The sequence below is a fragment of the Mesoplodon bidens genome (assembly GCF_964165515.1).
Source record: "Mesoplodon bidens genome assembly, chromosome: 9".
Lineage (NCBI taxonomy): Eukaryota > Metazoa > Chordata > Mammalia > Artiodactyla > Ziphiidae > Mesoplodon > Mesoplodon bidens.
In genome coordinates this window covers 100,330,435-100,355,664 of record NC_138166.1, presented here as the reverse complement: position 1 = coordinate 100,355,664, position 25,230 = coordinate 100,330,435, and the positions used below count along the sequence as shown (strand labels likewise).

At 49.5% G+C, this 25,230-nt stretch overlaps 3 protein-coding genes across 4 annotated transcripts in view; all 3 read right to left on the bottom strand.

Annotated features, from left to right (window-relative positions):
• ATP6V0E2 (ATPase H+ transporting V0 subunit e2) lies at positions 1-5,025 on the bottom strand. The gene is made up of 4 exons (XM_081244792.1): positions 4,822-5,025; positions 3,286-3,333; positions 2,109-2,226; positions 1-1,680 (listed from the first exon to the last, which is right to left on the bottom strand). Exons 1-3 carry the CDS (start codon positions 5,016-5,018, stop codon positions 2,133-2,135), a joined length of 339 nt encoding a protein of 112 aa, XP_081100918.1. The 5' UTR covers positions 5,019-5,025; the 3' UTR covers positions 1-1,680; positions 2,109-2,132.
• Positions 5,026-5,073: 48 nt separating this feature from the next.
• LOC308622953 (zinc finger protein 862-like) lies at positions 5,074-10,785 on the bottom strand. 2 transcript variants are annotated; one of them, XM_081244718.1, is made up of 3 exons: positions 10,209-10,785; positions 8,411-8,597; positions 5,074-7,506 (listed from the first exon to the last, which is right to left on the bottom strand). In XM_081244718.1, the coding sequence occupies exons 1-3, from the start codon at positions 10,771-10,773 to the stop codon at positions 7,455-7,457; spliced, it is 804 nt and encodes a 267-aa protein (XP_081100844.1). In that variant the 5' UTR covers positions 10,774-10,785; the 3' UTR covers positions 5,074-7,454. The 2 variants fall into 2 exon arrangements, with proteins under 2 accessions (XP_081100844.1, XP_081100845.1); XM_081244719.1 differs by lacking the exons at positions 5,074-7,506; positions 8,411-8,597 and adding an exon at positions 8,611-9,774.
• Positions 10,786-10,908: 123 nt separating this feature from the next.
• The window catches only part of LOC308622334 (SCO-spondin-like), a gene marked incomplete at its 3' end in the record, with an annotated part of 63,706 nt that continues 49,384 nt past the window's right edge, over positions 10,909-25,230 (bottom strand). The window contains 2 exon segments of the mRNA XM_081243682.1: positions 10,909-12,323; positions 13,166-13,270. Coding sequence (XP_081099808.1) covers positions 10,909-12,323; positions 13,166-13,270 — 1,520 coding nt within the window.

The window sequence follows — 25,230 nt, the reverse complement described above, 5'->3', positions numbered from 1 at the left end:
TGTTGGGGGCCGGCTTTATTGCAGAGCCCCGGGGGCCACGCACTCTGTAATCTGGGGCACAGATGGGTGGTGGGCAAAGTTCCACTTGAACGAGTCCTCCGTCTTCCTCCTCCTGCCTGGCCTGGTTCTGGGCAAAATCCAGGACAGCGGTCTTCTCGCTCAGGTCTCAGGATAATGCAGTCTCAGGGTCCACATCCCAGAGCTGCAGCTCCAAGCAGCTGCCAGTCCCCTTTCCTGGGCCCCAAATCCACCCACCGAGGAAATGGGAATCGGGTGGGCAGGGGAGTGGAAGCCAGCAAACTTGGCCTCGGCCAAGACTTCGCCACCAAACGGGAATTTCCTCACCGCTCATTAATCACGAGACACGGGTCAGGCTTCTAGCCGCCAATCGAGACTCAACAGCCCCACTCCGGGGGTGCCCCAGAGGTCAGCACAGGAAGGGAGTTGGAAAGGGGGTGGGTGGGATGTTAAAGGGAGGCCCCGATCTGAGCAACAGGCCAAGCCCAGAACCAAGAAATCCAGGTGAGACATAGCACGTTCTGCCACCGCTCCCAAAACGATGCCAACTAAACAGAATGCAATCAACTCAACAGGCAATAAATACAAGCGACTGGCTTCTGCCCCAGGGAGGCAACACGGCACAGCAGACGGGGGGACTCCAATTAGCTCTGGGGCTGCGGGCAAGTGTCTGAGGTCTCCACCCCCACTCTCCTAGGAGAAGTGAGGCACGGCTGGGGCCCCAGGTTCCCTGCGCTCCGAGGCCTGCAGGCTCTCCAGGCGTCACCAGGCCGGGGGCTCCCCCGCCCTGCAGCGTCTCAGCGGAGCCCAGCCCACACCTGGCCCTCCTCGCCCTCCCTCGCTCCAGATGACCTACGTGCTGCTGTGAGGGGCTCTGAAATCCACCCTCACCGCTGCCAGAGTCTAGGCCTGGCCTCAGCAGGAGCTGCCTTCAGTTTCTTCAGCTCCTGCAGTGCTCAGGCTGAGCCTCTGGGAAGGGAGGGAGGTGATCCAGGTGTGGAGGAAGGGGGAAGAGGGTATTCTGAGGAGATACCACTTCCTGAGCAAGCCAGTGTAAGTGACTTCGTGACTAGAAAGGGTGCGACACATACATGTTTCGATCCTGATCCAAATTACTGTGATGCTTTGGATCGTAATGTTTTGTGGGACTGGTTTTCCATTTCGCCAACAACTCCAGAAATTTCACATCGAAACATGTCAAAAATTAAAGGAGAACTCCAAGAAAGGCCTTTGCCACACCTGACCGAGCCCCTCCGTCTCACAGGTGAGCAGGCCCACACGGGCAGACGCTTCCTGGGTCACACAGGAGGACAGTGGCAGGGCCCTGCCTCTGCCCCAGGGCTTCCTCCCTGGCCTGGCCCACCCGAGGCTCGGAGCATCCTGGGCTGAACGGCCTTCTCCCGTTGTCAGCTCCACCCTTGTCAGCTCCTGGCCTGGACCTACTCGGGAGCGGGCAGTGGGAACTTGAGGGCTGGACATCTGCTCCAGCCTGGCTCTGAGCTCGGGGCTTCCTGAGGCCCAGACTGGCTGGGGAGGGCGGTACTTTCCAGAACCAGGCAGGTCTTGGGGGAGGGAGCACGGAGGGACTGGGACACAGTTGTAGGGGTGACAAAAGGGTCATCAGGGACAGTGGAGCCAAGGTCATCCAGAGAGCTGGGGCACCTGAAAAGCACATCACAGAACAAGTCACGGCCTCGCTGTGGAGGCCCTTCTCCCCCAGCCCCGCCCTGGAGAGCCTGTGCCCGTCACCCAGCTCACCTCAGACAGCCCCCTACCCAGTCGGCGTCTCACCACTCCCTGCCCCCGCCCTCCCCTCACTCAGAACAGATTCTGCAGCCGGCCGCCTCCTCTGGGGCCTGCAAACCCACAAACAAGGCTGGGCCCACATGCTCCCCCCAGGACCCCAGGTCTTCCGTCCATCCCTGCCGCCCAGCGCAGCACTGCGCAGGAAGGGATCAGGTGCTCAGTATTTTTTTTTTTTCATAATAAATGAATGCCTGAATCCACATGCAACGTCTTACAACCCTGCCTGACCTCGTCCTCCCCCAGCCCCGGGCCCTGCCCCACCCCTGCCCGCCGCCCAGCAGTACCTGGGGCCGAGGAGGCGGCAGTGGTCACTCCCACAGGAAGTGCACATACCAGATGGTCTCATTCTTCAGCTGGGGCCCGAACAGGGGGTTCAGCTGAGCCAGGATGGCGATGAGCCAGCTGCCGGGGACAGCACCGTGAGGGTGAGCCCAGACACAGGGAACTCTGCCCTGCACACCTCACCCCACGCCTTTGGTCACATGACTGACCCAGCAGCAGGGTCTGGGTCCTGGAGGGAAGGGTCTCACGGAGCCATCCACGCTGCGGCCGGCACGGGGGCTCAGTCTGGGGCGTGTGGGTTTGGGTTTCGGTTTGGTTTGATCTGATGTTTTGTAGATTTATAAGATCCCTGTGCTGGGGCTGGACCCTGGGATTAGGGAAGAGGTAAGACGGTCTCCAGGGGCACAAAGGGAAGCCATACCAGCTTAACTGAGCATGAGAGAGGCCTCCCTCAAAACCAGAGCTTGGAATTATTCCTCAGTTTGGCAGCCAGGGTGATTTACCATGGAGCAACCTAACATAGGAGGACTGGGGAGGGATGGCAGAGTGCCTTTCTTGTAAAAGGGGAGGGGCGACCACGAATGGCAGTTTTAGAAAGAGAACATCTAGACACGACGGACCTGGAAATTGATTCCCTCACACTGTCCAGGCACTCGCATCTCTTGGAATGTTTTCTATATCCCAGGGACCTTTTCCAAGTTTGAAGACTACTGCTCATCCAGTGGTTCTAAACTGGCTGCATCACAATCACCCAGGGGCATGCATTAAAAATATGGATTCCCAAGTGCAGATCATGAGAATTGTGATCTAGTGGGTCCAGGGTGGAGCCCTAAAAGCTGTGTTTTTACAATCTCTCCAGGCGATTCTGATGTCCCATCAGGTACAAAAGGCACTGAGCTGGCCCAGCTCACTCATTTTGTAGATGAGAAAACTGTAGCCTATGAACATGACAGAGCTTGTCCAGGTGCTACATTCAGAACCAGAACCCAGAGTTCATGACTTCCAGCCCATCGCTCTCTTTGCCTCTCCAACTGCCTCCTCTTCTGTGCTTTACAGCCTCAGCCTTTCAAGAGCTGAATGTGCCAGTACCAGGACAGAGGGGAGAGCAGGGCAGGGAAAGGAAGAAAGGAGGGAGCACAAAGGCCCCAGCTGACGTTGAGCTGGGAGAGCAGTACTTACAAGAGGTAACAGCAGACAGCGGTGGCCACCAGCATGGTGATGGTCACTCTGCAATGGAAGAGGACGTCAGGTCAGGACGGATGGAAGCACGCCCTCAGGAGGCCTGGCCGAGGCCAGAGAAAGAGCTCCTGGTGCCAGCCCCTTTCCCGTCTGATGCCACCTGAACACAGGGAGGCTGAGTTCTACTCAGGGTAAGAATTGCTAGATGGAAAATAAAAACGCCAAGTGTCACCTCTTGGGGAGGCCAACCTTGATCACATCCAAGTTACATTATGAATCTTTCCCTTCACCTATCTGCCTTCTCAGTCACCCACTGTTTCTCCATCTTAATGCAAACATGTTGGGAAAAGACACTGCGCAGAGCTGCATTTGCAGCCACCCACCATGGAGTGGCCTCTGGAATCCAAAGTTCATCGGGCAAAGGGAAGGAAGACAGAAGACCAGAAGACAGGGCAAGAGGCAAGGAGACCGTGAGCCATCTCTGAGGCCCAATGAGCAGTTATAATGAGAACAGCAACTGGCTACCTTGGATCTACTCAAACGCTGGAGACAGAGACTTTAAATGCAGGAGGAAAACTTCAGAAGGAAGAACTCACCAAGGTTTGCAGGAGAGGCGCAGCATGCAGGATCTTAGTCCCCCAAGCAGGGATCGAACCCGTGCCCCCTGCAATGGAAGCCTGGAGTACTAACCACTGGACCACCAGGGAAGTCCATAGCCCTGCAGATCTTTAAGAACAGAGGCAACACCCAAATGCAGCCTCCAGCCAAAGCTAAATCTAACCCAGACCAGGCCCTAGGACCTCTGATCTAAAGTACTTGAAGTTGGTGCCAGAGCAATTAGCATTTGATCCATTCTTTCAACATGACCAAGCACCGTGGGCCAGTCCTGTACTGGGCAATGGGGTCTACAGTAGTGAACAAGACAATCTTCCACCTCGAGGAACTTGTAATCAAGGGGAGAGAGCGCTTTACAGCTGAAGATGATACGAAGCAGAAACTGGTAAATGGTGCAAGAGGTAGAGAAGCCTGTTAGGGAACCTTCAAAAAATAATGATACTGGCTAAAAATTATTCAATACAATATGTGCCATGCACTAAGAGTCTTATATACATTATTTCGTGTAATCCTCAAAGCAGCCTTAAAAGGCAGGTATCATCATCACCCCCAATTACCTAAGAAGAAATGAGGCTTGAAGGTGTGACAGACGCTCAAGGTCACAGCTGGGCAGGAGTGGACAAACTGCATCAGTGTCTAGCCATAGCCTTTACCTTTACAGGCTGGAGGGGGTGACCCGTTAACTGTCTCCACCTTTCTAAAGCACGACCATCTCTGCCCTTTGGCCCCGACAGCCTGCCTGTTCCCTGCTGAACGCGGCCCAGCACAGACCGGGAAGGAGGAGTGGGGCGCCGTGCGCGCGCCTGGACAGTGCTCGCTGCACCGCCGGCCACCGCCGCCGCCCGCGCAGCCGCCGGGGGAGGGGGCGGGCGCGGCCGCGAAGGTGTCCACAGGGAGGCCGGGCCGCGCGCGATCCCTTACCCGCGGTTGGGTCCTTTCGGCACGAACCAGGGCCCGGCGATGCCGATGAGGCCCCAGAACGTGGTGAAGATGATGACCGGGAGGGCGAAGGAGTGCGCCGTCATGGCCCGGCGCGGGATGCCCAAGCCAGGATGCGAGTCAGAATTGCAGATGCTCCGGTGCGCGTTGGTCCGGCCGGGGCAGTGAGCGCCGAGCATGCGCAAAAGGACCCGGCCGCCTAAGAGAGCCCTTTCAGCGAGGCCGACCCGCGCAGGCGCTCCAGCGCGTCACTCGGGGTGGGGGCGTGGGCGGGCTTTGCTCTGACCCAGAGATAAATTAGCTTTGCGCAGCTCCTCCAGTTTGCTACTTTTGTCTACGGGATTAACAGGACAGAGGCATGTGTCGAAATAAACTCTGCTTTATTCAAATAGCAAAAGGCTGAGAATCAGACATGTTTTTTTTTTTCTTCTTTTTTTTTGCGGTATGAGGGCGTCTCACTGTTGTGGCCTCTCCCGTTGCGGAGCACCGGCTCCGGACGCGCAGGCTCACCGGCCATGGCTCACGGGCCTAGCCGCTCCGCGGCATGTGGGATCTTCTCGGACCGGGGCACGAACCCGTGTCCCCTGCATCGGCAGGCAGACTCTCAACCACTGCGCCACCAGAGAAGCCCCAGACATGGTTTTTTAAACCATGTTTTGAACATCTTTGAAACCAGAGGAGGAGAGAACATCCCTGGGCCAATCACCTGGGGTGACCTCGGCTGACAGACACTTGGATGAGAGAAATGGCCCATCTTCACACTGTCCTGCTAAATGCTTAGCGCCCTAGTAACTGAACATGGGCTTCGAGGGAAGCAAAGGGTCTGGAGTAGATTACACTCCAATGTGTCTGGCTAGAACAGGGGGTCAGGGGTCCCTCCTTCCCGCCTGGTCTCTATGGTTACTGAACTCAAACTGTCAGTTAAAATGCTGGTCACTCAGAATGTCAGCCCTGTGGGCAGCAGTCTATGGAGATCACAGGTAGGGAACGAGGGTGGAGGCACGGCTAGGACTCTGGCCAAAGGCAGAGAGCTTGCTCCTTCCATCCCCAATGCCCTTCAGCTTGTTTTTTTGTGAGGCAAAAATAGGAAGGCTATCCAACAACAGGGTCTCCAGGCCCTGGGGTCTGAAATGCTGCAAGTCTCTTGAAACAAAACAAGATGTCAGCTTGGGCAAGGGGTCTCACCACAATTCAGCCTGGGGTCCTGCACAAAAATGGTTAGCGTCCTCTCTGCCATTAGTGAACAGAGGGGACCCAGGGCATGCCTGTGCCCCTCGAGAAAGTGGATAGTGCAAATCCCTGTGATAAATAGCATTTTCAGTCGCCCCCCCAACAAGGGGCCCAAGTTTCTCACGAGCTGGCATCAGAGGCTTCCTCAGAGCACAGATGTGGAGAGGCAGGGGCGTCCCTAGCTGGCCTCCACCTCCACGCCTAGACTCGCACAGGGAATTGTGCGTGTGGCACTGAGGCATGGCGCTGCTCACAGGACTAGCCTCTTGCTCTGAGGATTCTTAAAGGATGGAAGGTGCCATGGGGAGGATGCCTGCGAGAAAGTCACCTCAATTTGAATCGCTACGGATAGGGTGGGGACTATAACCCCCACTTTAAAGGGCCCTCCTCTCTTCCATCCCACCAACTCACACCCGCGGCGCCTGGCCTAGTGCAGATTCCTGAACTCCCCACGGTGACCTATGCGAATGGGGGAGGGAGGCCTGGGCTCCATCTTGGCCACATGGACAGTAACACCGCCAGGGTTCAAGCTCCAAGGGCCCGTGGTACACCTCAGCCCCCAGAACACGGGGCTGTCAGGGAGACAGTGCCACAGGTGAAAAGACAGAAAGCGAAAACGGAATTCCTGGCTCGAAGCTGAAGAAACGAGGAAAGCGATGGCGCTAAGGCTAAGTGCTAAGGGTGGGGTGCTGGGAAGGGAGAGTCAGAGACACTGGGAACCAGGGGTTCTGCCAGACAGTGAGACACTCGGTACCAGCATCTCAGGGGCTCTCGGCACCTTCTAGGAGTGGGAAGTGGACAGATGGCTGCTTGAGGGTCAGGCCGGAGCACTACTTCCTGCCCGTCTAAAACAAGAGAAAGGCAGCGGCAAAGAAGCCCGTCCCTCTAACCTCCCCTCGTTTCCCACCTGTGGTTAGGAAGGCGGGACCCAGACACTACATCATCCTCAGCCAGATGAGCAGCCTAGGAGCCTGCCCAAAGCAGCTGCCCTGGAAGGAAAAGTGCTTTACTTCAGGGTGGAAGAGGAGATGGGGTGATGGGGAAAGGGCAACGGGAACCAAACAGTGTGGGACACCCTTCTGTGCCGCCAGGGTGGTGGTTCTCATGCTTGAGTGAGACCACGAAGTTCCTGGGGGGCCCTGCTGGAAACAATCCCGGGGATCTGATCAGGTGGGTCTGGGGTGAAACAGATTTAAACAGACAACCCTAGTGATCCCCAAGCTGGTCCCCAGAGCAACTCTGGGAAGAGTGGACTGGACCATTATGCTGAGGGCATGTCGAGAGAGCACCTCTTCCCATAATAAGGACTCTGGTGGCAAGGGACAAGGACAAGGGCTGAAGGCAGCCTGAGGGTCGTCTTTCAGAGCTGGAGGCGCTGTCATCCATCAGTCCTGTGGCAGCTGGGGTACCAGCAGGCACTTGGATTCTCTCCTGCCACTTCATGGAGAGGGACACCAAGGCACAGAAAAGAGGAAGGGATTAATCATGGTTGAACCACTGCCTGCAGCAGAGTTGGGACAGGATCCCAAGCCCCCCAAGTGCAAACTTGTCCTGTCCGCTCTGCTCTGTAGAAGACCCAGGCTCAGCACAGCACAAGGGCTGCGACTGGTGGAAAACGCCAGGCCCCCTCCAGGGAAACACTCCTCCCCTGTCTGGGAGCTGCAGGAGGATAACCTTTCTTGATTGCTCTGTGCCAAGGGGTTCTGCTTGCCTCATCCTAAAGGAAGGCCCTGGGAGGAGATAGAGAAAGTCTCTGATGCGAGTCTCCCATTTGACGTTGAGGCTCCCCTGCTTCTGCCATGGAGCCCGGGGATAGATCCCAGAGCCAGGCCAGCTGTTCCTAGACCTGCTCATCCCATGTCCCTCACCATGTGTCTACCCCACGCCACTCAGGCTGTGGGCAGCCCGCTGGGACGCTCCCCAGCTACCCAGGGGCTGGAGTGCTCCTTTAAGCCCCTTACCCCCAACCGTCTCTCCCACTTCAGAAAAGTCCTCCTGCCACCAAAACATGGGGCAAAATCTTTCATGATGGAATTATCTCCTGAAGCACCTTAAAATGAGCTTGAGATGCGAACCCTTCTGCATACTTAAGTGCTGTGAGGTCGGGCCCAGCCTAGGGGGAGCCTCGGTAAGCAGGCTGTGCGCCTCCTGATCCCCCTGATCCCCCGCCTCCCTGGGATGTGGGCTGAATTATCTTGTCACTGCCGCTTCCCAGTGCTTAGAGAGTCCCCACCAAGCGAAGACTCTAGGGCAGCCTAGAATCCCAGGGCCTGTCACCATGATCACGAGGGCCAGGGCATCAGGGGGTCTCCAAGGCAACCCCTCAGAGTCCTGCTCTTACAGGAGCGCTTTATCAGGACAGCCCAGGGCCTCTTGGCTGGGGTGGGGACACAGGAGTCCGTGGCGCGGCTCTAGGACGCAGTCCGTCAGGACCTCCACGGGTTCCCTGTAGGACGGGATGGGTGGCTTCTGGGTCACGGCCTCCTCCACGCAGAGCGCTCCCAACTTCTCCTTCCTGAGTCCCGCCCCTCGTGCGGGAGGAAATGGAGGGTACAGTCAGACAGAGGAAACAGATCAGGTGATAATCCCCTCCCCACAACCAACTGCACCCCAAGGTATGTTCGGTGAAGAACCCCTGGCAGAACAGACTGGAGACGGACAGGGACTGCTCTCTGTAGGCCTGAAGGAGTCCCACTCTGCTGACTCTCACCCTGGGGCAGCGGAGCTCATGGGGTGGGGTGGGGGGCAATTTTGCTCCCAGGGGACATTTGGCAGAGTCGGAGACCTTTTTGATCGCTACAACGGGGAGCGTGCTACTGGTACCCAGTGTGTGTGTAGTGGGAAAGGCCAGGGGTGGCCAGGCGCAGGACAGGCACCCACAGCGAAGAACTACCTGGCCCCAAACGTCAGCAGTGCTGAGGCTGAGAAACTGCCTGGGAAAGAAGGCTTTATCATATACAGTCTGGCCGTGTTCTCTGTTTGCTTCAGACGTACTAGTCCCATCGCCCTGTGATTACAACTTGCAGAAGCGCACAGTTGATGGTGTCTTCTTCCACCCTCACAGGTCGGGCGCTGAGAGCAACGCACTCACCAAATGCGCGGGTGAAGGACTCCCGCGTTGGAATCACCCTCGTTCCTTCTCTCCACTTCTACTGCCCCCGCCCTGCACCCACCCCCCAGCTGCAGGTCCAGGGCCACCATGCTTCCTACAGAGCGTCTGTCGACCCTGAGGCCAGTCCACTGCTGATGATCACAGACCCTGGGGTAAGATGAAAGCAGAAGCAAGAGGACAGAGACCCGCTATAGGAAGACGCCAAGAGAGAAAAACCAGGGCTCTGTCACTGTTCAGTGACACAGGGGCAGCCTGGAGAAGCTCTGGTTTTCTGTGGTGTTCAGTGACGACTTGAAAAGAGGAACATTTCTTACTTAAGATTTCCAGTAACTTGGCCTCCGGGATAATGTCACTTCCCCCTCAAGCCCAGTCCCCACCTGGCCTTCCAGGCTAGGCGGGAGGCTTTCCGCATGGACCCCTCTTCCCTGCCTGACACCCCCAGCCTTCTCCTCCACACAGCACCGTCCTCACAGCCCCTGTGACCTGCACCGACCTCTTCCCTCTGCAAACAGGGTCCGCACAGCCCCACGGGAATGTGGCGTCTCTGCCCTCGCTGGTCCAGTCCCCGAGTGGTTTCTGGTGGTCGTCTGAACCTTTAAAGAGCCATGGGCACTACTCGCCAGACGCTGTTCTAAGCCCTTCACATCTGTTAATTCGCCTTACAGGTGAAAAACCACAGCACAGAGAGATTAAGTTGCCCAAGGTCACGTGCTAGACAGCGGCAGGACGAGAATTTGAACCTTGGCAGCCTTGCTCTGGAAATTCCTGCTCTTAGCTCTATGCCCTGTGCCCTGCAGCGTGGGCGTCCTGCCTTCTAGCTGGATCATAATCTCCTGGAGGGTAGGTGTCCCGTCTTGAGCACCCACTGGTCTAGCAAATGGTTGGGCACGTAACACCCTAGAGCAAGCCCACTGTGACAGCTGACCAGAGCAGACTCTACCAGGCTGTGAGCTCAGCATGGGGCTGGGAAGCTAAGATTCTCTTCCTTTGCTTCCCCATGTCCGGGAACTCTGCCACGCATACTTACTTGTGTGGGAGCGGGGTGGCACTTGGGCACAGGTGTAGACGTGGCTGAAACGCCGACCTGAGGAGGTCAGGTACCAGTGCTGGATGGCGGGCTGGGGGTTGTACTCTGTGACCGCCACACCATTCACCGCTGTCATCATGAGCATGTTGATCACCTCGTTGGAGAGCTTGGTCCTCTCATCGGTCCTGATCCGGTTCATGGCACTGAATCCGCGCTCACAGCAGGAGGTGGAGACGGGCACACAGACCACCACTGCCACGAGCCTGCTGAGCAAGGGGAAGCGGCAGCCCTGGGCCAGGGCGTTCCTGCACAGCATGGAGAATGGCATGTTCTTGGCGATGGCTTTCAGGCCCAGCCACTCCTCCAGCAGTGCTTCCTCGCTGTATCCTGGGGGCAGTGAGAGTTCAAAATATCTGGCCAGGGCAAGAATATCATCATTCCCAAAGCCGGCCAGTTCCACCCCACTTGGCCAGGCCACGGCGTCAAACACCTCCATGTTCTTGAGCTGCGGGGGGCGGTCCACGTCAAACCTCTGCTGGAGGTATTGAGTCCCAGTCAGGATCATCCTCTCCCTGTCCGCCTGTTCTGTCCCAAGAACCCAGCAATGCCGTGGAGCCGCCCCCATCCTGAAGCGGCATTGAACTCTTCCTTTTGACGCGTGCCTGGCCGAGTGGGTGGAAGGCTGGCAGGGTCTCCAGTGCTACTTAGGCCCGTCCAGCGTGGAGTTCACTTCCGTAATCAGCAGAACACTGCTGGAGGAGTGGCTCTGGGACAAAGGCCTGTAGACGCTCAGGAAGTCCAAGAGGAAGTGGCAGAACTTGACGAAATGGAAGCCCTTCATCAGCTTCAGCATGCCTCTGGCCCTGTGCCCGACCTGGCCACCTGCTTCCGCCACGCTCTGGAGGTGCCTGGCCAGGGCGGGCCAGCTCACGATGAGCGCGTGCAGCGTGCGCCTCTTGCTGGCCACCCACCTGACAGCGTTCAGGTCCTTCAGGCGGATGATTTCCTGCTCCAGGGGGGCCGCGCCTTCCTGCAGCTCATTCAGCCTTTTGTTCGAGGACTGATAGAACTTGAAGACAGTTCGGATGTGCCGGTCACACTTCTTGACCAGGTCGATGCCTCCACAGGCGTCAACCACGGCCAGGTGCAGCCGGTGGGCCACACAATGCACCGGCAGCAGCTGGGGGATGATCTCCTGCAGCTTCTCCACCAGACCTCCTCTGCAGCTCAGCATGGTTGAGCCGTCGGTTCCCAGGCCCACCACCCAGCCAGGCTTCCGGAAGGGGATGTCCAGTTCGTCCAGGGCAGAGATGATGGTCTCAAAGTATCCATCCACCGTCTCGCTGTAGAGTGGGGCCAGAGTGATGTAGGACTCCTTCACCTCCATCCCCTTAAAGTAGCGGATGTAAATACCCACACAGGACTGGTCGGAGGTGTCTGTGGCGCTGTCCAGCAACACGCTCACACACGGGGAGTTCCGGACGTCCTCAAGGATCTCCTTCTTCAGAGTCTCAGAGATGTATTTGATGAACTGAGTGCAGGCGGTGCGATTTCGGTACTTGCCCAAAATCATGGTCCCAGTGCTTTGGAGGAGTTGCAGGATCTTCTCAAAGTCGTTCAGGGGCCTCGAGTGGTACGCGATGGAATAGGCGGCATTGAAAAAGTGCTCCATGTCGGCCATCAGGTCACTGGAGATCTCGGGGACGAGGGCGGCCTGCGGGGTGTCTTCCTTGACTTCCAGGGTGTTGACACAGAGCTTGTGTGCTTTGCTGACTTCATGGTACTTTAAAGTCTCCACTTTAAAAGGACCCGTGTAACCTCGGACTAACCGGGATGATCTATCGTGGAGACTAGGTCTTTCTTTGCAAGCTGAGCAGAAGAGCTTGGTCTCTTTGGGGTCAATTACTAACCATGGGAACTGCCCAAACCATGACCTCTGAATTGAGCGGGGTCTGTAAGTCCTCTTGATTTTCCTCCATCCATCTGCTTCTACTTCACGAAGTCTGGGATTGCAGGAGGAGGTGCACGTCTCCATGGCAGGAGCTGGGAGCAGTGCAGATTCTACAGCCGAGGCCTGTGTGTGTGCCTCTCTAACGGCCACCGTCGTCTTCTTCCCTTTGGAGCAAATCAAACTGTTCGGTTTTGCTGCCCAAAACTCTGCAGCCTCCTCTCAGCTAAGACACCCCAATGCAATAAGTACCCCTTATGCAAAGCAGAGAAGATGAATGTGACCCACCTTTCTAGAAGTCAGTAGTGGCTTCTATTTAAACCCTTTCCCATTAGTTTCTCTGAAAGCCAGTCTGTCTCGCCAAGGGTTGTCTGCTAATCCCCGTGGCTTCTTCAGCCAGCCTCCCCATCCCTATCCACATAGCTACCCTGAGATCATGTGACATCAGGTGCTAGTAAGCTTAATTAGCACCTTGGCCACAGATGCTATTGGATGGTTTTTATCCTCTTTCGAGGCACCACAAAGAAATGAGGCTAAACATCCAAAAGTCTTCTCATGAGCCTTGGAAACAAGGGAGGCACAGAAGTGTACACAGTAGCTACTAGCCAGTAAGTTACTGACAGAGTTCCACGAACTGCTAACTCTCACAGACCAACAGTCCTGTCACTCAACACCAGAGGAGCGGGGAGAAGGCAGCAGAGGCTCCAGCCGTGGGTCACGGGGCTCCTCACGGCCAGCGTCCACTACGCGCCTCCCCCGTCAGCTCTACCAGTCTCCCCATTTCACTTCTGCTCATCAAAGCTCCTTGTTTTTCCCAAACGGTCCCAGTTTCTCAGATCCTTCTACACTGTGAAGGCACAGTTAGTTTCTTATTCACGTTTTTCTACCAATACAGGGCCTGGTGCACAACAGCTCCAGCACGAGGATGGCGGAACGAGCACTGTGTGACTTGCCACAGCTGCCTGGGCCCCCGGACATACCCTTCAGAACCCAGCAGGTCAAGACCCACCTGGAGGACGGCCTTTCCCCCACTTCGGCCCGTCTGGGTCCTTGATCCAGGGTGCAGCTCTCCGCTCCAGTTTTGAGATCCAGTCTGGTTTGGCAGCAGCAGGCCCTGTTGCAGGGATGAAGAGTCACAGCGACATCACAGCTCTGCACTGTCCAGTCAAGCAGCCCATCTGAGAGGTCCAGGGAGGCCTCCGGGTGCATTTCCTCATAAAACCTTTCCAACCAGGGGCGCGATGAAAGCATACCCATCTAGGGTGCCAATTTAGTCTTAAAACCCAAAGAGGCGCCGAATTAGGGTGTATCCCTTAGCTCCATGGCTCATCTATGGGAGCATGAGTCAGCTAAATGAACCTAGAGGGGAAAGGGTGAAAACAGGAAGAAATACAGAGGACAAAACAGAAGGAGAGAGGACAGGGATGATAAAGAAAGCCACACGAGGAGTGGGAGAGGGCCACCACCAACTGTCCCATGCATGTGCCCCTCAGCAACACCCACAGCTGGCCTTGGTGCAGGTGGCTAACGACACGGGGCACCTGAAAAGCCCCTTAACGCTGTCTGCCACCTGCAGTGGAACCTGAAATCCGACTAGAAGAGATTCGTGTCTTTGGGTTAAGCACTGCCCTTTACTGAAAATATGAATAGTCTTCAGGGCTATGCGAAGAAATTGCTTTCTTGATTTAAAGTAAAATCCATTCATCTCTACTTACATGCTTTGTATGTATCTATGTGAATGGGTGCATAACCTTTCTTTGGAAAGACATATACAAGCCACTGGTAACTGTGGGCACTTCTGTGGAGGAGCTGAAGGACAAGGTAAAAGGGAGATTATTTTCACTATTCATCTTTGGATCATTCAAATATATTTATACGTTCATGTGTGTGTATGTATCCACATATTTACTACTAATAAAAACATAATACATTATCAATCTGTGGTAGATTGAACACTTATTCATCTTCAAACATCTCTAAAATGAGGGCAAAGGGATAATAATAAAAAGAAGCGTAAGCCCAAGAGAAACATTGTACTAGAAATGTTAACACATTTTTACAAGAAGGAAAGGAGATAAAAGAGAAGAACTAACAGAGCTGGACACCAAATGCCAGCAGAGCGGGTAATAAGGAGAAAGAAGTGAACCTGACCCCAGAATCCCCAAAAGAGCCAGGACCTGGAGGCACCAGGTGCAGCAGAAGGCGGTGGGTAAGGAGAGACCGGTTCAAGGCCAGGTCCGCTCACCTATTCCAGGAAGCCAGAAAATACCACCACCCTCCCCCAAGGAGGAGAGAGAGGTTGGTCTACAGAAAAACTTAACCAGAAAGGTTCTGGGCCCTGGGATGGTGGGGTGAGTGAAAGATGAAGGAGAAGAGCTGCCATGCAAACAGATGAAGACAGTCTACAGACCAGAAGCTGTGTTACCCAGCTCCAAGAACACCAGCTTGGTGTACAGCCAAGCAGGAGACTGGAAGTTTTCTTTGGAGAAATGGAATTGCCCCTCCCCAACCCTCCTCCCCAAAAGACCTACGGATCCAGACTTTGCCGGGCTCTTCAATGAAACATCCAGGTTCACAGGATGTAACCTACCCCTTGAGTCCCAGGCATGCACACAGAGCTTCCAGCCAGTTTTTAAGGCTTTACTCTTAAATGTGAATGAACCTAAAGATATTTATTTAAGACAAACTGCTAACAAGTAGGAAAAAGGATTGAAGGAACTAGAGATACTGCAGGAAGCAAAACAAAATTTCAACCCCCTCCCCTCAAAACTAGAACATTCCCACAGAGAAAAGTCATGATAGTTATCCATGAAAAGAGCAATAAGAGCTCTTAGTTTAAAATATGACAGAAAAAAATGTTTTAAATTAAATAGGATTGTTAGAAAATAAAATGGAGGAAATCTCCAGGAAAGTAGAACAGAAAAGACAGAAGCAGGAAATAGGAGAAAAAGAAAAAAATAAAACAAAACCAGAGGCTTAATTTAAGAAGTCTAACATCTAACTAATAGGACTTTTTGGAAGAAAGAAAAGAGAAAATATAAAGGAAGAAATAATACAAGAATGTTTCCCCAAAATGGAAACTGTGAATTTCCACGTGGAAGGGAAGCACCAGATATCCAGAACAAAAGATGAAAAAAACATCCGTATCATTAAGCACTGAATACTTCAAAACACTGGAATAGGTCTTAAAACTTTTCAGAGTGGAAAAACAGGCTGCGTTCAAAGATTTAGGAATAAAAATGTATTTAGACTTCCCAACAGCCCCTGTAAAACCTAAAAGCAATGCTTTCAAAATGCTGAGGAAAGTCATTTCCAACCTGGAATTCTATACCCAAACCAAATTATCAATTATCAATTCTGAGAGCAGAATAAGGGCATTTTCAGATATACAGAGTCTTTAAAAAACTTCCTCCTATGAACCGTTTCTTAGGAAGTTACTGAAGGATGTGCTCCAACAAAATGAAGATATAAACCTAAAAGAACCAATAGATCCAGGAAATAGGAGAGAGACGAAGGAAAGTCTAAGCCCACAGCTGTGCAGCAGGCCTAAAGTAGAACTAGTTTAGATAGAGCAGAGGAATGGAAGACCCAGTGAACAGAAGTTTCCAGAAAAAAAAGTGAAACCGATAGGTCACAGGATGTTTGATCATGTGGAAAAGACTCTTCAAAGGAGTTATATAATAAATACCATGGAGAGTTTGAGAAGAATTGGTTGATAGTACAGAAAACTAGCAAAGTAAAAAAATAAGAAAAAATTTCAATTCCTGGGGGGAAAAAATCCTACAACGAAGGAAACATCATCATAATATGTCACTTTGATTAGAAGTAAATAATACATAATCATAATTAGGCAAATAATTTACATTGAATTAACCAAAAAAGTATGATATACCTGTTCTGACAGGATGGAGGGAAGAGAAGTGGGGGCCTGGGGTGATGTAAGAGGGCCATATCTTCATCCTCCACAGTAGGAATCAATAGATAATATCTAAAATCAATAAATCAGGAATAGCAATAAACATATGCAACAGGATATTAAAATGTGATTCTGTCTGCCTGTTTTGGCTGAAGGCCCCCCAAAATAGGAGCCAACTCTCCCCCATTCCAAAGCTAGACCACCGAAGCCAACTTGGAAAGAGTGGCTGACACACTGGGCTGTAACCCAAGCACTTGCCACTAAGAGGGAGTCAAAGCACTGGGAGTGAGGAGGTCAGGAAGCTGGATATTAGAGATGCTTTGCAAAGAGCTGTCAAGTGTACTGTGAGCCATCCACACCACCATGGGGAGGGGTGGGGTGGACTGGGCTACTTTCCTCTGACCTTAAGCCTAATGGGAATGACATCCTGACCTGTATTTCCTGGAGCTGTGGGGCTGCTCAGGAATCCAGGCCTGGAAAATACTAAAGGCATAAACTGACCGATGGTTCCTTGGTGGTGGCCATGTTGGGAAGAGCCTACATTCACAGGGCTTGTCAGAGCAAAGGATATATAAGTGTTTTCCATGGTCCAGATGTGAGCCCTGGAGGGAAAGAGAAGAGGCCCAGAGCCACTTAAAGGGACCGCCCCTGTCTGCCTATTGGTGATGCTCCCCTAAGGAGCCCCTATGGGGCAGACTGCCAAAGCAGACACTACCCACTGTAGTGAGAGATCTCCAGTAACGGGGGTTTGGGGGAGTGCAGAACCCACAGACACACTTGGAGAATCAGCTTTCAATTATCCCAGCTACATGTAACTGGTATCAGATTACATGGATGTAATTCTTGTACCTCTCCTCCCCACCTACACACCACCATTCCCAGCCAGGATGGAGGAGAAATCCTGGGACAAGCTGGGAGGTAGGAGGAGAACTTCTTTCTTCCTATCACAAGATTCCAGATTCTAGACCTAAAGCAGGTTGAGGTGGGAGAGGCAAGAAACTTCCGCTTTAAATGAAGTCCAGATTTTTAACCACGACACAAGGACTGGACTTCTGTTTCCTAATTTTTTTTTTTTTTGGTCAATTTTTGATATCATTTAAAACCTATAGAAAAGTTTTAATAATAAAACAAGGAACTCCAATCATTTGCATTTTGTTCCACTTTTGCTTTATCATGCCCATGTGCCCTCTCTCCCTCCCTCCTTTTCCTCTCTATATATGTATAATATATAAATACATATATATGTATATGTGCAGGCTGCACACTGGAGTTACCTGGGAAGCTTTAAAATATATAAGGAATATATATATATATATATATATATATATATATATATATATATATATATAATATTTTTGGACCATTTGAGGCTAAATTGTTTTCATTCCTCCCTTTATCCCTAAATACTTCTGTGTGTATTACTCAAGAAAAAAGACATTCTCTTAACCGGGTTTGCAAAATTCTAACACGAGCTCCATGACCCCAACCCTTGCCTAATCCCTGCCCCTTGGAGTGTGACTGAAATGTGTGAACTGATATCACACCCATAATTACATTACATAGCAAAAGAGATGTTGTCTGGGTGATTACTTAATGTAATCACACTAGCCGCTTAAAAGCAGAGGAAGTCAGAGAATCAAAACACCAAAAAAATTCAATGTATTATTGCTGGCCTAAGGATGGAGAAGGCCATGTGGAAAGGACCTGGGAGCAGGCCCTAGGAGCTGAGAATGGTCGGCAGCCAGAAAGAAAATGGGGACCTCAGTCCTACAACCACAAGGAACTTGATTCTGCCAACAACTCAACAACCCAGTGATTCAATCCAGAGCCTCCTGATAAGAGGCCAGTCTGGCACACTTAATTTCAGCCATGTTAGACCCTAAGCAAAGAACCCAGCTAAGCCCACCTGGACTTCTGAACTTCAGAACTGTGAGATAATAAATGGGTGTTTTTTAGCCACTAAATTTGTGATAATTTGTTATGTGGCAACTGAAAACTAATATGTCTTATATAGTCAAAGTATAATGATCAAAATCAGAAGATTTAACATTGATATAACACTATAATTTAATCCACCATACTGTTTTCCACAGTGACTTACCATTTTATATTCCCACCAACAGGGCATAAAGGTTCTATCCTCAGCAATAGTTGCTGTTTTCTATTTTTTTGATAGTAGGCATCCTTATGGGTGTGAGGTGGTATCTTACTGTAGTATTGATTTACGTATCCCTAATGATTGTGATAGAGTATCTTTTCATATGCTTATTGGCCATTTGTACATCTTCTTTGAAGAAATGCCTATTCAAGTCCTTTGTACATTTTTAAATCAGGTCTTTTGTTGTTGCTGAGTTTTAGGAGTTCTTTATATATTCTGGATAGTAAACCCTTATCTGATATATGATTTGCAAATACTTTCTCCCATTCTGTATGTTGCCTTTTAATTATATTTATATGTATGTCTTTTTTTTTTTTTTTTTTTTGCTGTACGCGGGCCTCTCAGTGTTGTGGCCTCTCCTGTTGTGGAGCACAGGCTCTGGACGCGCAGGCTCAGCGGCCATGGCTCACGGGCCCAGCCACTCCATGGCATGTGGGATCTTCCCGGACCGGGGCACGAACCCGTGTCCCCTGCATCGGCAGGCGGACTCTCAACCACTGCGCCACCAGGGAAGCCCCTCGTACGTCTTTTGATGCACAAAATTTTACAATTTTCATGAAGCCCAACTTGTCTATTTTTGCCTTTCTTGTCTGTGCCCCTTAGTCCATCTAGCTAAAGGTTTGTCAATTTTGTTGATCTTTTCAAAGAACCAACTTTTTTTTTTTTTTTTTTTTTTTTTTTGCGGTACGCAGGCCTCTCACTGTTGTGGCCTCTCCCGTTGCGGAGCACAGGCTCCGGACGCACAGGCTCAGCGGCCATGGCTCACGGGCCCAGCCGCTCCGCGGCATGTGGGATCCTCCCGGACCGGGGCACGAACCCATGTCCCCTGCATCGGCAGGCGGACTCTCAACCACTGCGCCACCAGGGAAGCCCCTCAAAGAACCAACTTTTGGTTCCACTGATTTTTCTCTAGTTTTTCTATTCTCTATTTATCTCTGCTCTCATCTTTATCATTTCCTTCCTTCTGCTAGCTTTGGGTTTAGTTTATTCTTCTTTTTCTAGTTCCTTAAGTTGTAAAGTTAAGTTGTTGATTTTAGATCTTGTTTTTTTTTTAGTAAATTTATTTATTTTTATTTATTTATTATTTTTGGCTGTGTTGGGTCTTCATTGCTGTGTGCAGGCTTTCTCTAGTTGATTCACTTCTCTCTTGCTGCTTCCAAGATTCCGTCTTTGTTTTTGAAATTCTGATTATAGTGTGTCTCAGTGTGGGTGTCTGAATTCATCTTACCTGGAGTTTGTTGAGCTTCTTGGATGTCTATATTCATGTCTTTGATCAAATTTGTAGAGATTTTAGCCATTATGTCTTTCCCTTTCTCTCTCTCTTTTCCCTCTGGGACTCCCACAATGTGTATGCTGGTCCACTTGATGGGTTCCCACATGTCCCTTGGGCTCTGTTCACTTTTCTTTGACCTTTTTTGTTTCTGTTTTACAGGCTCCATAATTTCCATTGTCCTATCTTCAAGCTTGCTGATTCTTTATTCTGCCTGCTCAAATGTTTTTGTATTCCTCTAGTTAATTTTTCATTTCAGTTATTGTAGTTTTCAGCTCTCAGTCTTCTTTCTAGATCCTTCTTAGGTTTTCTCTCTTTATTTATATTTCCATTTTATTCATGCATTGCTGTCTTGGCTTTCTCCACATCTTCCTAAATTTCTTTGAGCATTTTTAAGACAGTTGTTTTAAAGTATTTATCTAGTATACCTGCCATCAGGTCTTCTTCAGGGACAGTTTTTATTGATTTAGTTTCTTCCTTTGAATGGGTCATACTCTCCTATTTCTTTGTATGCCTTGTGATTTTTTGTTGAACACTGGATATCTGAATCTAATAATGTGGTAACTCTGGAAATCAGATTCTCCCCGATCCCCAAGGTTTGCTGTTTTTATTGTTTTCGATTATTGTTATTATTTTAACATTTTTAATCATTATAGGCTATCTCTGTGCCAAGGATCAGCCTGGGGTGTAAGCTTAAAGTCTTCTCAGATCTTTTGGAGTCTTTCCTTGGGTATGCAAAATCACTTTCTAATTTTCCTCCTATATGTTTTTGAATGTCCTAGTCTTTAATGTCTGGTTTTCAAAAGAGGGAAAAGAGAAAAATTAAGAGGAGGGGGAGGAACTTGCAAAAATGGGGGAGGTGCAATAACACTGGCTGCTTACTTCTTTGTCTGCACCTCTGTGATGAGAAGCAGAGATCGGTGATCAGAGCACTGATCCCTGATACTTAGAGGACAGCATCCTTTTTGCCCACCCTAATTCCTGCAATCTGTGTGCAAGCCGCTCCAGGAACATGGCACAGCATGGTACAGCTGCCTGCACCATTGTAGGGGTGGGAGATGGGCAGCTGCTAATGTGTTAAGAGCTGAAATTGACCAAACTTAACCACAACTTACTTTCCAACTCTTCTCCTGTAAGTTGCAAGCCTTTGACAGATTTCAGAGTTCCAAAATAGTTACATCAGACAGATTCTACCAGTGCAATTGTTGTCTAGGTGAGGAGACAGATGCCTGGTGCTCCACCATCTTCCCAGAGTCCTCCTCCTAATCAGGAAATTTTTGAAGAGTACTGTACTGGACATTTTATTAATTGAAATTAGATCACTAATGTGACTAAAAAGTGACTGGAGGACTTTCTGTTTACCTGAGTGTGACAAGTCAGGCGCCCTGCCCCAGGTTTCACCCTGTAAAGAGAAACCAGAATGGAGGCCACAATTTGAACAGACCCCTGGACAAACACTCATAATCACATAACCAAATCTTAATCTGTCCTGATTTCCTCAAAATGCTGACTCTGGTCTTAAGCAAAATTTAAGTTTCCTTCATGTCAGTGTGACCTTACAGCTTCCAAGCCAATCAGCTACACACAAGAAAAGGTACACAGTGCTACGACCCTAAAGAGAATATAATCACAATTAAAAAACAATGTACTTCTTCATTCATGCTTTACAAATTGAGCTTTAATTGCTGAGAGCCAAGTTTTTAACCACTTTGGGTTTGAAGTCTCCCAGTTCATGAACAGTTTGTTTCTTGCTCAATAAAATATTCATATCAAGTAAAGCTCTTTGAATTTTCTTTTGGCAACCCAAAGGGTGAGAAAGAAAGAAAATCCCCAAAGAGTTGCTCCAAACAAGTGGTGATGGAAAAGAATGAAGCTGTTTTATGACTAAATACTACTGAAGTTCATGCTTTTAAAAATAATGTATACATGTGTTACTCAGAAATAATGAAACAAGTTACTGGAAGAAACAGCTCAAAAATTTTGGGGAGGAGGACTTGGCAACAGAGAATGGTAGGACAGGGAACTGTCATTTTTTGTTATATGTCTTATGAGAACTACTTTGATTAAAGAAACATAATTATGAAGAAATATTTTTAAAGATTTACTGAAAACATACATGATACTGAGTATCTCTGGATGTGTTTGCCTAAGTTATATTACCCTGGGGATTGGTCACCTTTGATTGCCCCTAGCACCACCACACTGGCCCCAGAAGTGCTGTACCCCAATCACACCTCTCTGAAGCTATGGCTGAAATGTTGCCAGAAACCTTTTCTTCTTGTTCTCTTCAGAACAAGTGAAACAGAAGGGAATTTTCAAACAGATTTTCCTATGTCTTAGTAATGGAAAAGTGACTAAGAAGACATAACTATAGCACGGCCATACACACACACACACACACTCTCTCTCTCTCTCTCTCTCTCTCTCTCTCCATAAAAGCCCATAAAGATGGCTTGGCCTACAAAGACAGATTCTGATCCTTCCAGGCTAAATTCAGCCCAAGGCTGGCAGGCCTGCCAATGAATCAGTTTGGAGACGGCCACTCTGGCACCTTGCCTGGGTTCTTCTCTCTCTAGCTCAGCATGGCCCCCACTTGGAGGCCGTATATGGCTCACCATATAGCAGCTGGCCTCCTAGACATCATATGAGCCATTCTAACTCCTGCTCATCTCACTGAGGGCTCTCCCGCTTAGTTTTGCTTTCCACTTAGTGACATGACTTCTTCCCCCAGCTATGTGAGGTCTAGCTGTAGTTGATGACCTCACATGGAGAAAAGACACTGCCCACCTGAAGTGAGTGACCTGCCACTCAGCATATGATGACACCTTTCCTAGTAAAAACGAGGGTTACCACATAGTCCCTATATTGGCTTTTCTGTTTCTGACAAATATTAGTTTCTTAACAGTGGAATGTAACTGAGTTTTCTTTTTTTGCAGGGGAAGAAAGAGACATCACCAAATATGGCCAAAGTTTGAAACCAGAATTTAAAGTACAGAAATAAAAGAACAGTTGGAACTCTACAGAGTGATAAATAGTTCTGAGCAAAAGCAAGTCCACAAAAGTAGAGGTTGACACAGGAAAGCATTAAAAACAACATAAACCTCTTCTTTTCTCCATAATCAAAATGACTGTCCTCTGCAAGTTCAGTCCTATTGATAAGAGAGCTGGTGAGGCCAAGGAGGCTGTTGACAGGTAAGTGGACCTAACCTGGAAACTACCATCAGTTGAAAAGCTTTAGTCGACGCAATTTAACTGCCACACAACCGACAAATTAATATTAAATTTGACTGCATCAAATTGAGACTGTCATTTTAAAAGCAGGTACAATAATTATAAAACCTAAAAGAACAAATCTACTAGTTGTAAATCCTAATAAGAGCAACAGAAGAATTAGCTGGGTTTCCTCAAATGATAAGAGCAAAAGGAAATCAACAGCATGAATGTGCTGCAATGTAGCGTGATGACCACCAGACCACAAAGACCCATGACCTGACCTGAGCTGGGCTGAAGCAACCACAGCCTCTCACCCCAGGGCATCAGCCCCTTTCTGCATCTCAGTTCTCATGGAGGCAGAGGCAAGAGCACTAACAGTGACCTACAGGGACAGTCTGAGACAGCCAGACCAACTACTAACCCTCTTGCTAGGGGGACTGGGGATAGGAGTGGAGACTTCTAAAAAATTCTAATACTGCTTGAATTTTTAAATAATCTTATATTATCCTTGGTGCCATTGTTATTTTAATATTAACAATGATTAGCACAAATCTTGAAACTAAAAGAACTGGAGTCCAATTGGTAATAAACATATACAAAGCAGGAATTTTAGCCGAGTCCAATGCACATGCAATGGGTGGAATAGTAAGAATTTCAGTTTAGCCATTTTCCAGCTAAATGGGTTGGATTCTCAAAGCTGTTGGGCTGTTTTCTCACCTGAAAATACTACTACTACCTGCTTTACAGGTTTCGTTTAAGGATTAGAGAGCAGATATGCAAGACACTCAACATAGCCTTTGGTAGGTGTTCAGTCAACAGCAAAAGCGCCTATTATTATTTCCAGACATAAGAATAAAAGAAAACATAAAGGCTTCCTGTAACACCCAATATAAGCAGATCACAGTACTTCAATTAAAAGATAATAAATGTTAAAAATGGATGCGAGTGGACTTCCCTGGTGTTCCAGTGGTTAAGAATCCGCCTTCCAATGCAGGGGATGCAGGTTTGATCCCTGGTCAGGGAACTAAGATCCCACGTACCGTGGGGCAACTAAGCCCGCGCACCTCAACTACTGAGCCCACGCACTCTGGAGCCCGTGTGACACAACTAGAGAGTCCACACACTGCAACTACTGAGCCCGTGTGCTCTGGAGCCTGTGCACCACAACTAGAGAGCCTGTGAGCTGCAACTACTGAGCCCATGCGCCACAACTAGAAAGCCCACGTGCCGCGACTACAGAGCCCACGCACTTTGGAGCCCGCAGCCACGACTAAAGAGCCCACACACTGCAACTACTGAGCCCGCATGCTCTGGAGCCCCTGCGCCACAACTAGAGAGCCTGTGTACTGCAACTACTGAGCTTGCGCCGCCCCAATTAGAGAGAAGCCTGTGTGCTGCAACAAAGAGCTCGCCTGCCACAATGAAAGACCCATGTGCCGCAACTAAGACACAACGCAGCCCAAATAAATAAATAGGAAGGAAGGAAATTAAATTTAAAAAAACAAACCAAACAAACAAAAAGAGATATAAAAAACTGGATGGGAGATTTTTTTAAAAAGGCTAATAGAACTTTTCTTGGCTGCAAGAATTATGATGAGGTTTTCTTTTCCAAAAATTGAGGTCACTCCAAGGAGAAGTTCTATTTACAAAAAATAATTAAAAGATAATGCCAAATAATATTAGATTTTCAATTTTTAAAATACTTGTCACAGGAGGATAAAGTATTGGAGGAAAAAAACCTTGTCAAAGCAAAAATAATAATTAGGTCCACTATATTTCAACACTGTTTTACATCCCAATTATCAGCTTGAGGCCCTTTAAAAGGTTATTTTTAAACATACAAATCATTTACGTTTGGCCCCAGTTATATCCTCAAGGCTCCTTAAAACGCTTTTATATCTCAAGCATGAAAAATCATCTCAACTGGAGGACAGTTAAAGGATAAAAGCTGGAGACCTAATTAAAGTAGCGAGGACTCACACACATGCAATTCTGTTCCTAGACCCCTGTACCCATTTTAGTTCCACGGACAACTGAAGAGGACAGCCCCATCCTCTGTAAAGCCTTCCCTGATTCCTGCCCTCAACGCTCAAGCAAAATTAGTTACCCCTCCCGTGATTATACTTATTGTTCATCCAAACAACACTTAACTGAGGCTGAACTGTCCCTCAATTTCCCCAGTTAGTTAAGATTTCCCCACTTCCTAACATACAGAAGTTAAAAAGAAAATGCTGCTGTCTGGCTGAACAGTCCAAGTCAGGCCCAGGATGTGGGAGACACACTGTTACACCACTAGTCACCCACCACTTTCCCCATGACTTCCCACAGGGGTCCAAAGGGCAAAGGGCATCACTGCTGCTCACTCCTTCAAAGGAAAACCAACCTCTTGTAAGTGGGTATGTATTTCTTAAAAACAAATTTCCCTCTCGCTCTTTCTCTATTTTTATTTATTTTTATTTATTTATTTATTTTTGGCCGTGCCACATGGCATGTGTGATCCTAGTCCCCCAACCAGGG

Bases quoted from the DNA above. Each gene is read 5' to 3' on its own strand.
- ATP6V0E2 (XM_081244792.1), bottom strand. From the start codon at position 5,018: ATGCTCGGCGCTCACTGCCCCGGCCGGACCAACGCGCACCGGAGCATC. The intron at 3,334-4,821 runs GTAAGGGATCGC...CTTCCATTGCAG, and splicing joins CCGAAAGGACCCAACCGCGG to AGTGACCATCACCATGCTGG. The intron at 2,227-3,285 runs GTAAGTACTGCT...TGTCCCCGGCAG, and splicing joins GCTGTCTGCTGTTACCTCTT to CTGGCTCATCGCCATCCTGG.
- LOC308622953 (XM_081244718.1), bottom strand. From the start codon at position 10,773: ATGATCCTGACTGGGACTCAATACCTCCAGCAGAGGTTTGACGTGGAC. The intron at 8,598-10,208 runs GTAAGTATGCGT...CTCCCGCACGAG, and splicing joins GCCACCCCGCTCCCACACAA to GGGCGGGACTCAGGAAGGAG. The intron at 7,507-8,410 runs GTAAGAGCAGGA...CTCTCCATGAAG, and splicing joins TGTCCTGATAAAGCGCTCCT to TGGCAGGAGAGAATCCAAGT.